General features: G+C 45.4%; 3 protein-coding genes across 6 annotated transcripts; 2 read left to right on the forward strand and 1 right to left on the reverse strand.

Moving 5' to 3' along the window:
- The first annotated feature begins 649 nt into the window (after positions 1–649).
- Positions 650–9,783, forward strand: tbc1d14 (TBC1 domain family, member 14). 3 transcript variants are annotated; one of them, XM_049756688.2, is made up of 14 exons: positions 650–1,100; positions 1,876–2,578; positions 3,793–3,916; positions 5,408–5,532; positions 6,177–6,259; positions 6,336–6,453; positions 6,540–6,646; positions 7,176–7,256; positions 7,319–7,407; positions 7,510–7,581; positions 7,668–7,796; positions 7,879–7,988; positions 8,507–8,765; positions 8,842–9,783. In XM_049756688.2, exons 1-14 carry the CDS (start codon positions 1,052–1,054, stop codon positions 8,896–8,898), a joined length of 2,106 nt encoding a protein of 701 aa, XP_049612645.1. In that variant the 5' UTR covers positions 650–1,051; the 3' UTR covers positions 8,899–9,783. The 3 variants fall into 3 exon arrangements, with proteins under 3 accessions (XP_049612645.1, XP_049612653.1, XP_049612663.1); XM_049756696.2 differs by lacking the exons at positions 650–1,100; positions 1,876–2,578 and adding an exon at positions 3,104–3,273; XM_049756706.2 differs by lacking the exons at positions 650–1,100; positions 1,876–2,578; positions 3,793–3,916 and adding an exon at positions 4,363–4,751.
- A 155-nt stretch (positions 9,784–9,938) lies between these two features.
- On the forward strand, positions 9,939–10,810 carry ccl36.1 (chemokine (C-C motif) ligand 36, duplicate 1). Its single transcript, XM_049756826.1, has 3 exons — positions 9,939–10,104; positions 10,174–10,285; positions 10,354–10,810. The coding sequence occupies exons 1-3, from the start codon at positions 10,035–10,037 to the stop codon at positions 10,445–10,447; spliced, it is 276 nt and encodes a 91-aa protein (XP_049612783.1). The 5' UTR covers positions 9,939–10,034; the 3' UTR covers positions 10,448–10,810.
- Positions 10,811–10,939: 129 nt separating this feature from the next.
- On the reverse strand, positions 10,940–12,765 carry cfap184 (cilia and flagella associated protein 184). Of its 2 annotated transcripts, XM_049756762.2 has the most exons (4): positions 12,640–12,765; positions 12,292–12,528; positions 11,707–12,057; positions 10,940–11,427 (listed from the first exon to the last, which is right to left on the reverse strand). In XM_049756762.2, the coding sequence occupies exons 1-4, from the start codon at positions 12,673–12,675 to the stop codon at positions 11,134–11,136; spliced, it is 918 nt and encodes a 305-aa protein (XP_049612719.1). In that variant the 5' UTR covers positions 12,676–12,765; the 3' UTR covers positions 10,940–11,133. The 2 variants fall into 2 exon arrangements, with proteins under 2 accessions (XP_049612719.1, XP_049612708.1); XM_049756751.1 differs by having other exon boundaries at positions 12,292–12,765.
- Positions 12,766–12,985: the final 220 nt, after the last annotated feature.

A 12,985-nucleotide genomic window follows, 5' to 3' on the forward strand; every position in this document is an offset into this window, starting at 1 on the left:
TTTTAGTACCGAACACTAGAGGGCAGACTGAGCGTCACCACCAATAAAATATGCCCAACCAGTCTCTAAACAATTTTAGCTGTGTTAATGTTATAATGAAGTTTGATTTGACAAATTTGTAATTTTCAACTCCAGATATACCAATATTACTGTTGACATCAATTTGAAAAATGTTAAACCAATGGATGAATTTTAGACGTCACACTAACAAAAAAATTTTGGGGTCAAACTAGTGCTGTAACTGCAAATGAAGGACGCGATTTTAATGAAATTAAATTTAATTAAAGTGCAGCAGCTTACGTAGCTGACCGTGAAGAATAATGACATTTTAATGAAACAAGCGGAAGCGAAAGACACTTTTAATAGCAAAACGAATGACGCTATTGATCAAGTATGACATCATCTTGGTTTGTTTTACCTCCACGTATGCATTGTGCGAACAAACGGGAAATTGAAGCTAAAAACTATAACAAAGGTAAAGAAAATTAAAGACTCATTATGACCGCAGTTGAAATAAGGCACGATGCTTAATAATAAACATAATTTGAAAACAAAAACAAATAAATATAATAAATGAGTATTTAAGAGGTCGATTGATTATGTCTGTGGTGTGGACAGGTGACTCCATCCGACGTCAACACTCCGGGCTCGATTACACCCGGTCGCAAGTTTGTTTTAAAATGGCGGCGGAAACAGGCAGACAGGTACAAGATGAGAACTAAACCGACTAAACTTATTCATTTCCTCTACTCGCGTTGCCGACCAAACACCAGGGAGGTGTTAATATTTCTTCAAGAGGGTCCAACCCGGCTTCGCTCCCAGTGAGGATCGGCTTAAAGACAAGTGGACGTAAAAGCGAACGAGTTCCGTGCCAAGTGTTTTTTTTTTTTTTTTTCACCCCTCCGTCGCTAAATGACCTCGCGGTGGTCTTGTTTGTCCACGTCAAACTGCGTTGAGGAGAATTCGGGGAGGTGATAGTAGTTTCCGCATCACCATGGAGCGATGCTCCCCGCGGACGACTGCCGGCCACCTGTAGCTTCGAGCGGCCCCCATGGCGAACCCGATCCACTGTGACTGTGGTCGGACGAAGAGCCGCGGTGGTAGGTTGTCTAAAACACACACTTTTATTTACACTGACAACACCACAGCTCTTTTGAAATATCCTTCAACAGTAAGTAAACATCCAGAGACTTCTTGTATTAAGCTTAGTGCAATGCACGTGATGTGTCTTGAAAGCTGCTTAATCGTTATCTCACTTAAGAATCCTCAGACATGAACCCAATTGAAAAGAAACAACAGGATAGACCGTAAAAATACACAATATGGATAAATTCGTAAGAAGCTACTTTCGGCTTTTGTTGTCATACATCCAAAGCACCAATACTACAGCCCAAGAAATGACACTGTATAAAAACAGATTATTTTCTTGTATGGTTTTGTTTTTATACAGTACAATCATATTGCTTGATTAAAAAGCTAGGTAAAGATATTGTTTTGAGTACTTTTTTTTTAATTGCAGAAGAATTGTCGTAATATTGTCTGTCTACATGTTGCTCCACCTTTTGAGAAATATTGCTTAAAGAGTTTCAACAACACAAATCAATGCTAAGTGTTAGCTTGCTAATAGTATTTTCCATTATGTGTTTGCATCCTTTCAAGCTAAGTGAATTAGGAAAATTTATTCGCGACCTACCCCCACCTTTAATACTGCCAATTAATTTTCAAGGTCCTATTTTTGTGTGTTTTGTTACATAAATAATAAATCAGAATTACAATAAGCAATGTCAGATTGAATCTATTAGAGGCTAAGCTTACACCAAAATATCGATGTGACATCATATTGCTCCACATTAAATGGAAATGTCTATTTCTCAGGTGGTTCCGGACAAGTCATCGTGGAGAATGGTTGCACAGTAAGAAGCTTTTCTATCTCCAGTCATCAAGACGTCTCCAAGCAGCAGATCTCTGATCTGAGCACGGTGCTTCAAAGTGAATCAACACCATGTCCCCCTTCGACCTCGGTTTTCCACAGCAACCCACAGAAGCTCAGTCTCGACCTAGACAGTCACAGTCTGACTTCCCAGGACTCTGGCATCCCAACATTGGAGCTCAACCCTCCGGATCTCACCGGATTACACTCTCCCGCCACTTTAACATTAGATGACGACCCCTCCGACGGCAACGGCGTGCCCAAGTCGTCCAGCTTCCCGCGCAGCGGCTACGACAACACCCGCTTCTTCAGCCCGGGCCTCAGATTGCCCAGCGGCGCCACGGGCCACCGAACCTTAAACCGCAGTGACGACGTCTCCGTGTGCAGCGTGTCCAGCATGAGCACGGAGCTCTCGGTGTCCAACGAGGACATCGTGCATTTCACCGTCACTTCCGACTCGAGCGCCATCGTCACCTTAGAGACGGACGAATGCTGCATGGCTCCCTTCTCAGACGTGGAGCTTGCTTCGTTGCCGGTATGCTCGAAGGACCTCGATGGTCGGTTCCAAGGTTTCTCCACTGGAGACATGAGACAAGAAGAGGATGGCAGGCAAAAGAAACTTGGATCGCTCACCAGCTTATTCAAAAGGTAAGTCCTAGTAAAATCAGGATAAAGTAAATCTTATTTCTTTGAGGGGAATATGTTCCAAATGCATCCATGCATGTTAGCATCTAGCTAGCTAATACCGGCGATACAGGCAATGCAATTCCCTGTTTACCATTTGACTGTGAACTTTATTTAACTGCTCCTTTAACACACAAAGCAGCAACGCTTGCAAAGCAAATAACGAAGGAATCCTATTAAAGTGTCGGTTCACGTGCACCCTAAATAACCAAAGTCAGCACCCTGTATTTTAATCTTACTGCAGCGGTCTAATCAGCGCAAATCCTTTTCCACTCGCCTGGTATGTTCGGAAGCACCATTTATTGCTTTTGGCCTTGTCCTGACGGGGTTCCACCGGTGACCCTAGTTCACGATTCTCACCACGCTCCCATCCAGTGTATTGTGCTATTATTATCAGGCATTCACGTTGTAAAGTTAAAAATTCTCTCGCTGCCCTTCAGACTTTACCACCCTCCCACTGCAAAGGGTGGAGCTTTTAGGAATGAAATGTTCCTTCAGGACATTTCAGGACATTTCACTGCATGGACAAGAACTATGGAATGTGCACCTCTGGTTCTGCGCTCATTACCGAATTTCCTGGCTTCACAACTTTTGGGTACACTCATTTGAGCCTGTTAGAGCAGGATGACAGCCCCGTCGCTCCTTCTGTACCTTGACTGGTAGGAGGACATTTTGGGTTTATTTGATTGGTTTGTCACTCGCTGTGATTTACTCATAAGTCGATGAAGTGGCGACTACCGCTGGTTTTCAAACGCTATTCTTTGGATTTACTGTCGCGGCCTCCAGCAGCGCTTTGATGTCGGCGTGTATTTGGCTTACTCTCGCTCGTCACAGCTTGTCTCCGCGTTCGTGCGGCAGCAACGTTGGACTTTCCTACCGCCGCACTCGGAAGCGCCGCCGCCCTTCAGCTTGCCCCAACGTCAACATTTGTTCTGCGGCGCACGTGAAAGCAAAAAAAATGTCACGTGTCTGGCACTCTGGCTTTGTGTCGCTTAGCGCAAAAAAAAAAAAAAAAAGACACACATCGATCCCTTCAAAGACAATTTCTGACTGCATATTATCCTTACTCAAAACTGCTGCCATCAGGCCAAACGTCGTCATTGTGATCTGTCAAAAGGTCAACTGAGAATTATGTTTTAGGGTGTACTAGCTCACATAAGTTGTTGTTGTTCTTTCAGGAATCTCTTTGCTAGGAAAGTGAAGGACAGTCGCTCAGTGGAGCAGCGGGACGCCGGATGGAAGCTGTTCGGGAAGGTGCCACCACGTGAGGTGCCCATCAAGGACCCCAAAAGAATACAAAAGGTAACTTGAAAGCTTGGACGTCTTTATTGCCATGATAAAGTGCTTTTATGACTCCTTGCTAGCGATAAGATCACAGAGTTATGCAAGGACTTTGTCAGCTGTGAAATTATGAGATTAGCTTTCTCCACCAACTTGTATTTATTTGTTTTGCCCACTTTTGTTTTGCCCACTTTTGTTTACGGATGTATCTGGCGCTAAGGAATTCATCTCGGCCTTCGACCCCGGGCACCAAAAGCCTCACGCTGGACATCCACGCTCGCGCTTCACAATTTGATCCGTCGCTGTAACCTCATATCCCCCCTGAGGAATCGGTTAACAAAGGAAAAAAAAAAAAAAAAAGATCCGATTTCAAGCCTTGTGTTGTGCCGCTACTTTAAAGATGGCACAACCTCATTAAGAAAGCAGAATCATGCTTTGGTCTTGCTACTTTTTTTTTTTTTTTGACAATCTGTTTCTCTGGGATCGATTTGTAAGGCTGTCCGAGCCGACGGCGTTTCAGTGCGGTGGAAAAAGCACGCACGCACGCGCGCACACACAGCGCTCGCTCCAGATCCGATGCGGAGCAGCTGGCGTGAGCATCCCTCTTTAGACAGGCGGGGGAAGGGAGACGCGCAAAGGGTGGGCCGCCATGCCACTGCATCTTTCCCGACGCGGGGCGTGTCCCTCGACCGTCTCACCGTGCTCCGCGTCCGCCGGTCCTCGCCAGTAGCGAGCCCCTCGGGAGCGGCTATGGCGTTTAGCTAATGTTCGGCCGAGACGCACACTTGCAGCTCAATCCTCCCCCCCATCCCAACGGAGGACTGTCGTCGTCGTGCGCGGAACGGCTGCGTTCATGGTGAGTGAGCCTTGTGCTTGTCGGGAGCCAGCCAGCCAGCTAGCGGCGCCCTTTGCTTGTTCGGCGGAAGGATCCCTCTGATTTCACACAATGGGCCTCTTTGAGTTCCTGGAAGGTGCTTTGTTTTTCTTGTAGCAGGTGGATGACTCACAAGGTTGTCGAAAGAAAAGCTTTTGGCTAGCACGGTGTTATTAAGAGCCTTTTCTTATTTTCATGTTAATGTTACATCACTGTAACAGCGGCTTGTTTTTGTTTTGAAAAATCTTTGCACGTGTTGGCGTCAAAGTACGCCCGGCTCCTTTTACAACATATTTACTGTTCGGCTGCACCTTCCATTCACCTTTAGTGCCTCTGAAGGCTTTTATGGCTATTATTAAATCCACTCCTCGTAGATTTGTGCTCTTGCCTCTAATAAAAAAAAAAAATCAATCTAACGTCATCAGTCGTCGAGCACGTTCAGAGTGTGTCGGCGTGCAAAGTTGTACGCCGATCACTCGGTCTGCATTATTAACTAGCACGCGTACGCAGATGTGTGTGCGTGCGATCGTATTGCTTTTGACCTATTTACAGTCGCGCTCATGAGACGATGTGCGATTGGCTAGCGCTTGTCTGCTGTTCAAGGTCAGAAAGTCTGCCATTTTTTTTTTCTCTCTCAGGAATATGAAACAAAAACTGGCAGAGCTGGACACGGCAATCTGACGTCCCCCAGGCAGAATGTGAGGAAAAACCTGGACTTTGAGCCGCTCTCCACCACCGCTCTCATACTGGAGGACAGACCTGCGTACGTAAAGGCGCCGCTGTGTTTGTCTTCAGCTGCTATCGGTTTCACTTTGCACAAAGATGATGAAAGCATAGTGTGGCTCTTATCTTCGCATTCCTCACATTCTTTCCCATTTTTTTGTATTTATTGTCCTTGGACAAATCTCACCAGCCTTATTTGTGGACTCAGAACACTACAGCGAACTTTATGAAAAGTTTTCTACAGCGCTGTGAGACGACACATTAAACAAAAGAGAATTCAAAAATATTGAACTACCAAACTGAATCAAATATTTTGCTAGCTTAATGCTAACATAGCATGCAAAACTCCATACAAATGCTAATGTGAATTAGCATGAATTTTAACTGCAATTATAACCTACCTTAAAGCAGAAAAATATATTTTTGTTGTATGCGCCCTCACCAGTCTAAAGACATTAATGCACTTGTGAAATATGAATTTAATATGTTTGGTCATGTGACGTTCACAAGTCGAGCCCCTAGGCAGTCATGTCATTTTCAGGGGACAGCAAGTAGCTACGAGGCAAACACAGACATAAATAAAAATTCTGATAGTAGGGGTGCCTAGAACATTTTGGAAAGAACATTTTTGACTTGGCCTACCTACTCGCTAATCACTGTGCTGCGTGTGCGATCACGTTCCAGTAACCTTCCAGCCAAGCCGGCCGAGGAAGCCGAGAAACACAGGCAGCAATACGAAGAGATGGTGGCCCAGGCCAAGAAGCGAGGTAACGTGATCTCGCAACACTTGATTTTCGCTCGCATCCTTTCCCCTCGTGTCTCAGCACGCCTATGCGGTTGTAGAGCTAAAGGAAGCCCAGAAGAGGAAGAAGCAACTGGAGGAGCGCTGCAAGCTGGAGGAGAGCATCGGCTCGGCAGCTCAGACTTGGAACCAGGAGATCTTGCCCAACTGGAGCGCCATGTTAGTTACTGAAGAGTCGCGTCGGGAGAGCATCGCAGTCGTAGAGGTCGTCGTCACTCGAGATCACCTTTGACCTCTTTGCTCAGGTGCACGTCTCGACGAGTGAGGGACTTGTGGTGGCAGGGGATCCCGCCCAGTGTTAGAGGCAAAGTGTGGAGCCTGGCCGTGGGCAACGAACTCAACATCACGCATGGTACTGGTGCTCAGTTATTGACAATGGCGATTATAAATTTGTACACCTCTCCAAAACGTTGCATCCTTATTAACATGAAAGGAAACAAACAATTAAAATAGATCAATTTCGGGCAAATAATAACTTTATCGCTATTGCTTTTTAGTCTGACAGCAATTATTTAAAGGCCATCCATTTATCTGAAGATAAAAAAATAAAATATGTAAGCACCACTGCCACCTACTGCGGTGGATGTGCAATTACACTTTAGTCTTATCGATTGTTTTTGTTTGTTAATAAAAAAAGGTGGCAAGAGGACTTTATATTTTCAAAATCTTTCAGTCACTCTCAGTGTGAGGGAGTGAGGGAGCAAGACCATGCAGAGCCTCGTTAGATCTACTAGAAGATAATCTCTCTGGCTATTTGCTACCAGACCACACACAGAGGCAGACCAAAAGATTTATTGACCAAAGACTGATAAATAAATCCACCCAGTACATTTTTAGCTCCATATCACCATAATGACCGTCCTTGTTATCTGCCCCCGCAGATCTTTATAACATCTGTCTGGCACGGGCCAAAGAAAAGTGGAAGAGCACACCAGCTAGCGCACCAGAGGCGGAAAGCCAAGGTAGGGACGGACGAGTCACACCGAAACTGGCGGATTTGACCTTTCTGCTGCCCTTCCCCCAGATGCGGACTCGTCAAATCGGGAGTCAAGCTTGGAGCTGATCAAGCTGGACATCTCCAGAACGTTCCCACAGTTGTGCATCTTCCAGCAGGTGGGTGGGAGGCTCAAGCTTCCCCCCCCCTCGGGGCGGGGGTCGGATGGCACTTTTTGGCCCGAATGTGTGACCGCATCATTTGTCTTCTATGTCGTCAAGGGCGGGCCCTATCATGACGTGCTCCACAGCATTCTGGGAGCTTACACTTGCTACCGGCCCGATGTCGGCTATGTAAGTAGCACCTTTCCAACTTCTCAAGTCCTTGAGGATTGTTAAGTCTTGATGACTTTTGGTGGTTGTGCTTATTTTTTTTGCAGGTGCAGGGAATGTCGTTCATAGCGGCAGTGCTCATCCTGAACCTGGACACGGCCGACGCCTTCATCGCGTTTGCAAACCTGCTCAACAAACCTTGTCAGATGGCCTTCTTTCGCGTGGACCACAGCCTTGTCGGTGCACGCCAAAATGAGCTCACCATCGAGTCGGGAACGACGCGTCGTGTTCATATGTGTTCTTTCGCTGCGCCCGCAGATGTTGACCTACTTTGCTGCATTTGAGGTGTTCTTTGAGGAAAACCTACCAAAGCTCTTTGCACATTTCAAGAAGAACAACCTGACCCCTGATATTTATTTGATCGACTGGTAAGCCATTTTCATTTTTTTTTTTTTTTTTTTTTTTCCTCAATACTTTGACTTGAAAATGCTTCCGTTGTGACATTCTCATGGCGTCTGGCGCCTTTTTTGAGCTGCTGTGAAAACAGGAAATGTTTGTTTGTGGGGGTGTGGGGGGGGTGTCAGCGGGGGTTTGTGTCACTTTGAAACTTCCTAGATTTCCGTTTTAAATTTCACACATCAAACATGACCGTTTAGTATAATACTCAGTGTTTGGCTTTGGGAGGAAATTGTAGGGGCTAACCTAAAATGCTCTCCAACGATTCAAGTTGGACTTGTTTGACTACACATTTGGATTTCTGTTCGATATTTTCATAATTTTTTTTGCCGTCAGTTCAATTAAAAAGAGTGATTGGAAAACATACTCCATTTGCATACATCCTGCTGCCACAAACTATTTGATTCGCCCATGGGCACTGAAATATTAGGGCCGATCAATATGGATAATTTTTGATACTCGGTGAAGTAAAAATCCAATCCCCTTCCAGGATCTTCACCTTGTACAGTAAGTCTCTCCCACTGGACCTGGCGTCTCGCGTGTGGGACGTCTTCTGCCGAGACGGCGACGAGTTCCTGTTCCGCACGGCGCTGGGCCTGCTGCGCCTCTTCCAGGACGTGTTGACCAACATGGACTTCATTCACATGGCCCAATTCCTCACCCGCCTGCCCGACCTGGTCCCCGCCGAGCAGCTCTTCCAGCACATCGCCGCCGTCCACATGACCAGCCGCAACAGGAAATGGGCGCAGGTAGACCAACACACTTCATATTATTTTCATTTTTGATCCGTGATGATATTATTGACAAGACCGCGTCCTTTTTTAGGTTCTGCAAACGTTACAGAAAGATCCGGAGCGAGGGAGTCCGGTTCTGAAGCGCTGACGCGCGGAAGAAACGCAGCAGCAAAAAAAAAAAAAAAAGACGGAACTCGAGTCGTTTAACGGAGTTACGTCGTGAGTAACGGAGCAGGGGTGCCTTATTTCACCAAGACGACACACTCCCGGACCCCATGGGACCACCAAGATGCCAGTTATCACTTTCGGTTCTTGTATGTTACATGTCGAGATCCTCCGCAAACGAGGTCAGACGCTGCCTTTCAATATTCCCGCGACGTAACTAACCACTTCATTCCGCATTTCAGCTCGTCCGTGTTCGTTTTGTGTGAGGTGTGTGTTTATCGAAAGGGGCTAAAAAAAAAAAGAAGTCCTGTCGGACTCATTTGTTCATCTCAACTGCTACGGTAAAGATGTTGCACTTTTCCTTCAAGCTGTTTCCATTTCGGCGGTGAGAATTTGGGGTATCACTTTTTTTTTTTTTCTTCTAATTTTGGACCATTGTTCAATTTGATGAAATTTGTGGGTTAACAGGAAACATCATGTTTTTTTTTTTTTTTTTAAAGCTGTCTGTGTGGTTTTGCACTCCCCCAAGCACAGCAACCCACCACAGACCTGCAATAACACTTTTTTGCACATTGGGCCTTTCGGGTGCATCATATGTCATCCCTCCGGCTCGCTTCAGTTTGGAGATGTGTATTTTTACCCGTGTGTGTGTGTGTGTGTGTTTCCCGAATGAGACACGCCCCTCTGAAAATCTTTTGTTACATGCGACAATGACTCTCGTTTGATCCACGGAATTGAATGTAAACTTTGATTGCACTCTCATGTCTTTAATTTTGCTGTCCTCTCCACGTTTGGGTTTTTATTGCTTTGGACTGACCGTTGGAGCGCAACGAACTTGTCATTTGACCAAATAAAGAACTTGCAAATATTCTAATTGTTAAATTGCACACTGATTGACATATGAAGACGACGACATTTGGTTTCCGTTGCAACTTTAAAAGAAGAGTGGAAAGTTTGATGTCGGAAGCATGTGAAAGTCGTGTCGAAACCACAAGAGCCCACCCACCCTTCTTCCACATCGCAGAAAGTCCCGTGTTGTGTATATAAATGTAAAGCTGAGCGTCTTCTTCAGAAACACCGTGACTGTTTTCATCATTCAGATCTCCGCAAGGCAGCATCATGAAGAGCATGCACATCTTTCTCTTCTGCTCTCTGGCAGCAGTGACGCTTTCGTCCGTCTTCGGCAACAGTGAGACCTGAACTTTTTTTTGCCTTTCTGTTCCTTCGAGCCACGCGTCATTCTGCTTTCATTTGCCAGATTCCATCAATCCTCGAGAATGCTGCTTTGACTACTACCCAAGAAAGCTGAGCCCTAAACGCTTCGAGTCATATTTTATGACTGACAGCCGATGTCCCTCAGTAGGAGTCATGTAAGTTGATTTTTTTTTTTTTTTTTACGACTATGAATGCATCTTTAAATGTTGTCGATCCTTTGCAGACTGATGACCAAAAGGAACATTCGCATCTGCGCCAACCCGACGACGTCCTGGGTGGAGAAGATCATGAAGTATTTGGACGAATCCACCTTCTGAAGGATGCGCCTGCCAGCCTGCATTTTTGTGAAACGCCTCGTCTCCACTTGCTTATTCTGCTTTACTTTGTCACAAACCACAAAAAATAAGTCATGTGCGCCTGGCCATGTTTTCGTCCACTTTTGTTTTTAATTGACAATCCATCTAGTCTCATGGGTTGTAGGAAATCAAAGCATTTCAATTAACTGCGCTTTTAAATCATTGAATTGCTAAGTGACAAATCTTAGATTTGATAACATGCCGACATTGCGCTTGACGTGATTTTATTGGACAATGCTGCCATCTGCTGGCTGACAATGAAAATGCCAACTTTGAGGGGGCTCGTAGTTTGTCAATGGAGCTCCAATAAACTAATCGTGTAAATCAGTTTCCCTTCATTTCAACTAATCTATGAAATTATATAAATGATGAATAACACTTTTCCATTCTCCAAGACGTTGTTATGAGCCAAATAAAGAACAAAACGCATCTCTAGCAATCCGCACACGTTAATATTGATTGATCAATTTTATTTCGATCTTAAAAACAGAAAAAGATTTCAGTAAAATATAAAAGGAAAAAGAAAACAGGACAATAACAAAATGTCCCAGAACTTTTCATATGATTAATAATCAGCATCTCTGATGAGTCTGAAGTCTGGTCAAGGCATGAATCAATCTATAAATGGACCACTGCTTAAAACAGAACTATGCTGAAGCAATTTCTTCCCGCCGACGTTTGAGCTTCTCCAGTTTGTCCTCCAGTCGTTGGGCATCGCCCATGGTGACCCCAAAGTCCCACAAGAGGAGGGTGTTCCCTAGCAGTCCTCGCGTCTGCTTCAGCTCCACATTTTCCCTCTGTAGGCCGCTGCCGGCCCGCTTAGTCCGGTACAGCAAGTCCCTCCTGGAGGTTAGCTCAACCTCCAGCTGGGCCAGTTGCTCCCGCTTGGTCTGCACCTCCGTTTGACTCCAGTGCAGCTTCTCCTTTATGTTGCACAGCAACTGTGAGAAGAGAGGACAACGAAAATATACCCGTGAGTATTGTTCTACTTGTGTTGCTCAATAGTTTGTTCAAATATCTGTCTCTATGTGAAGCCCTTTGAGACTGCTTTTGATTTAGGGCTGTACAAATAGACTTGACTTGACTTGACTTGACTTGACTTGACTTGACTTGACTTGTTTGTTAAAGTTTTAATATTGGTGCTATTTGTTAGCCGGTCAAAAGCATTTTTCATTGTTAAGATTAAACGACACGGTCTTTCCCAAGGAAGGACTTTAAACCTCTAATGTACGCTTGATGTTCCTCTGGAGCTTGGAGGCCTCTTGACTCCTACGCTCGTCCGCTTTCCTCTGCTGCATCCTTTGGGCCAGCAGGTGCTTAAATTGCCTTTGCAAGAGGTCCCGCCCCTCCTCCTCTTCCTCCTCGACGAGCTTGGCCTCGAGACGGACCACCCTGCTCTCCACTCCAGCGTGGATTAGACGCAGCTTCCTCAGCTCTTGGCGACGGAGCTGCTCGGACCCCAGCGCGGCGTCCACCTTGGCTCGGGCCGCTCCTGGAGACAAATGTTCTCTCAGTAGCGAGACGGCTAGCTTCCTCTTCAAACCCAACAGGAATCGCCATTCATTTTCCACCTGAGAACAAATACCAAGGTCACGTGTCGTAAGTACAAATACTTTGTTGGTGTAGTGGATTTTTTTTTTCCAGAAATTTCTATTTTCTTCAGCCTCTGCAGATGAGATGCAACGTAAAAACAACGCAAAAAAAAAAAAAAGACTCACAAATCGTACACCAAAGCCTCGCCGCTAGATGGCGACAAAAACACTGAATACACATTGGGTCCCTCTAGCTACTTTTAATCTTGCTACCTCATTGAGCGCCTCTTGGTTGTCAAGCCTCAGTTCCTCTTCCTTTTGTCGAGCTCTTTCCATCTGTGAAGCCCTCTGCTTCCTCAGCTCCGTCAGGCGCTCCAGGCACTCGTGGTACTCCTTCATGTCCGGCTCGGGGTCTTGTTCATGGGGGGTCGTCCTCCTCAAGTAGATGGCCAGCTGTGCTTGCACCTCCATGTTGCGCCGGCTCACTCTGTGATTCTCCTCTTCCAGCTCCTGCAAGAGGAGCATGGCGTCACTTTTGATGTCTTCAACATCTCCATTAAGATCTTCACGAGTAGGATTTGTTTTGGGTTGAAGGGCAACAACGCCTGTGTCTTTCTGCACCTCATTTTGTAAAAAATTCGCTGATCCAGTAGACATTGATTTTGATCTGAAAGATCGTGTTTGTTTAGTAAGAGGACTCGCGCACTACTCAAGCAATTGCAGTTTCGTTTTGTTTCGGTTGCTATGGTAACGAGCCGGCGTCTCTGCCAGGCTGCAATGACAAAAGACGGCCACGGGTAGGCAGTGTATCCTAAAAAAAACAATATTTAACACGGCGATTGATCAATCATTATTCAAATAGTGAACAAAAACATTTTTCTTGTTATTCAAACTTATTTTGACTTATTTATGTTTATCTAATATTTTTTATTTTATTTTTCTAAAATTAACTGCGTGCTCATTAGTG

The sequence above is a fragment of the Syngnathus scovelli genome, chromosome 1 (genome assembly GCF_024217435.2).
Source record: "Syngnathus scovelli strain Florida chromosome 1, RoL_Ssco_1.2, whole genome shotgun sequence".
Lineage (NCBI taxonomy): Eukaryota > Metazoa > Chordata > Actinopteri > Syngnathiformes > Syngnathidae > Syngnathus > Syngnathus scovelli.

Excerpts from the sequence above, each read along its gene's own strand:
- cfap184 (XM_049756751.1), bottom strand. The coding sequence starts at position 12,675 with ATGTCTACTGGATCAGCGAATTTTTTACAAAATGAGGTGCAGAAAGAC. Across the intron at positions 12,058-12,291 it reads ACCAAGAGGCGCTCAATGAG|GTGGAAAATGAATGGCGATT; the intron begins GTAGCAAGATTA and ends ATTTGTTCTCAG. Across the intron at positions 11,428-11,706 it reads ACATCAAGCGTACATTAGAG|TTGCTGTGCAACATAAAGGA; the intron begins GTTTAAAGTCCT and ends CTCTTCTCACAG.
- ccl36.1 (XM_049756826.1), top strand. The coding sequence starts at position 10,035 with ATGAAGAGCATGCACATCTTTCTCTTCTGCTCTCTGGCAGCAGTGACG. Across the intron at positions 10,105-10,173 it reads TTCGTCCGTCTTCGGCAACA|ATTCCATCAATCCTCGAGAA; the intron begins GTGAGACCTGAA and ends TTCATTTGCCAG. Across the intron at positions 10,286-10,353 it reads TGTCCCTCAGTAGGAGTCAT|ACTGATGACCAAAAGGAACA; the intron begins GTAAGTTGATTT and ends GATCCTTTGCAG.
- tbc1d14 (XM_049756688.2), top strand. The coding sequence starts at position 1,052 with ATGGCGAACCCGATCCACTGTGACTGTGGTCGGACGAAGAGCCGCGGT. Across the intron at positions 3,917-5,407 it reads ACCCCAAAAGAATACAAAAG|GAATATGAAACAAAAACTGG; the intron begins GTAACTTGAAAG and ends TTTCTCTCTCAG. Across the intron at positions 7,257-7,318 it reads ACCAGAGGCGGAAAGCCAAG|ATGCGGACTCGTCAAATCGG; the intron begins GTAGGGACGGAC and ends CCCTTCCCCCAG.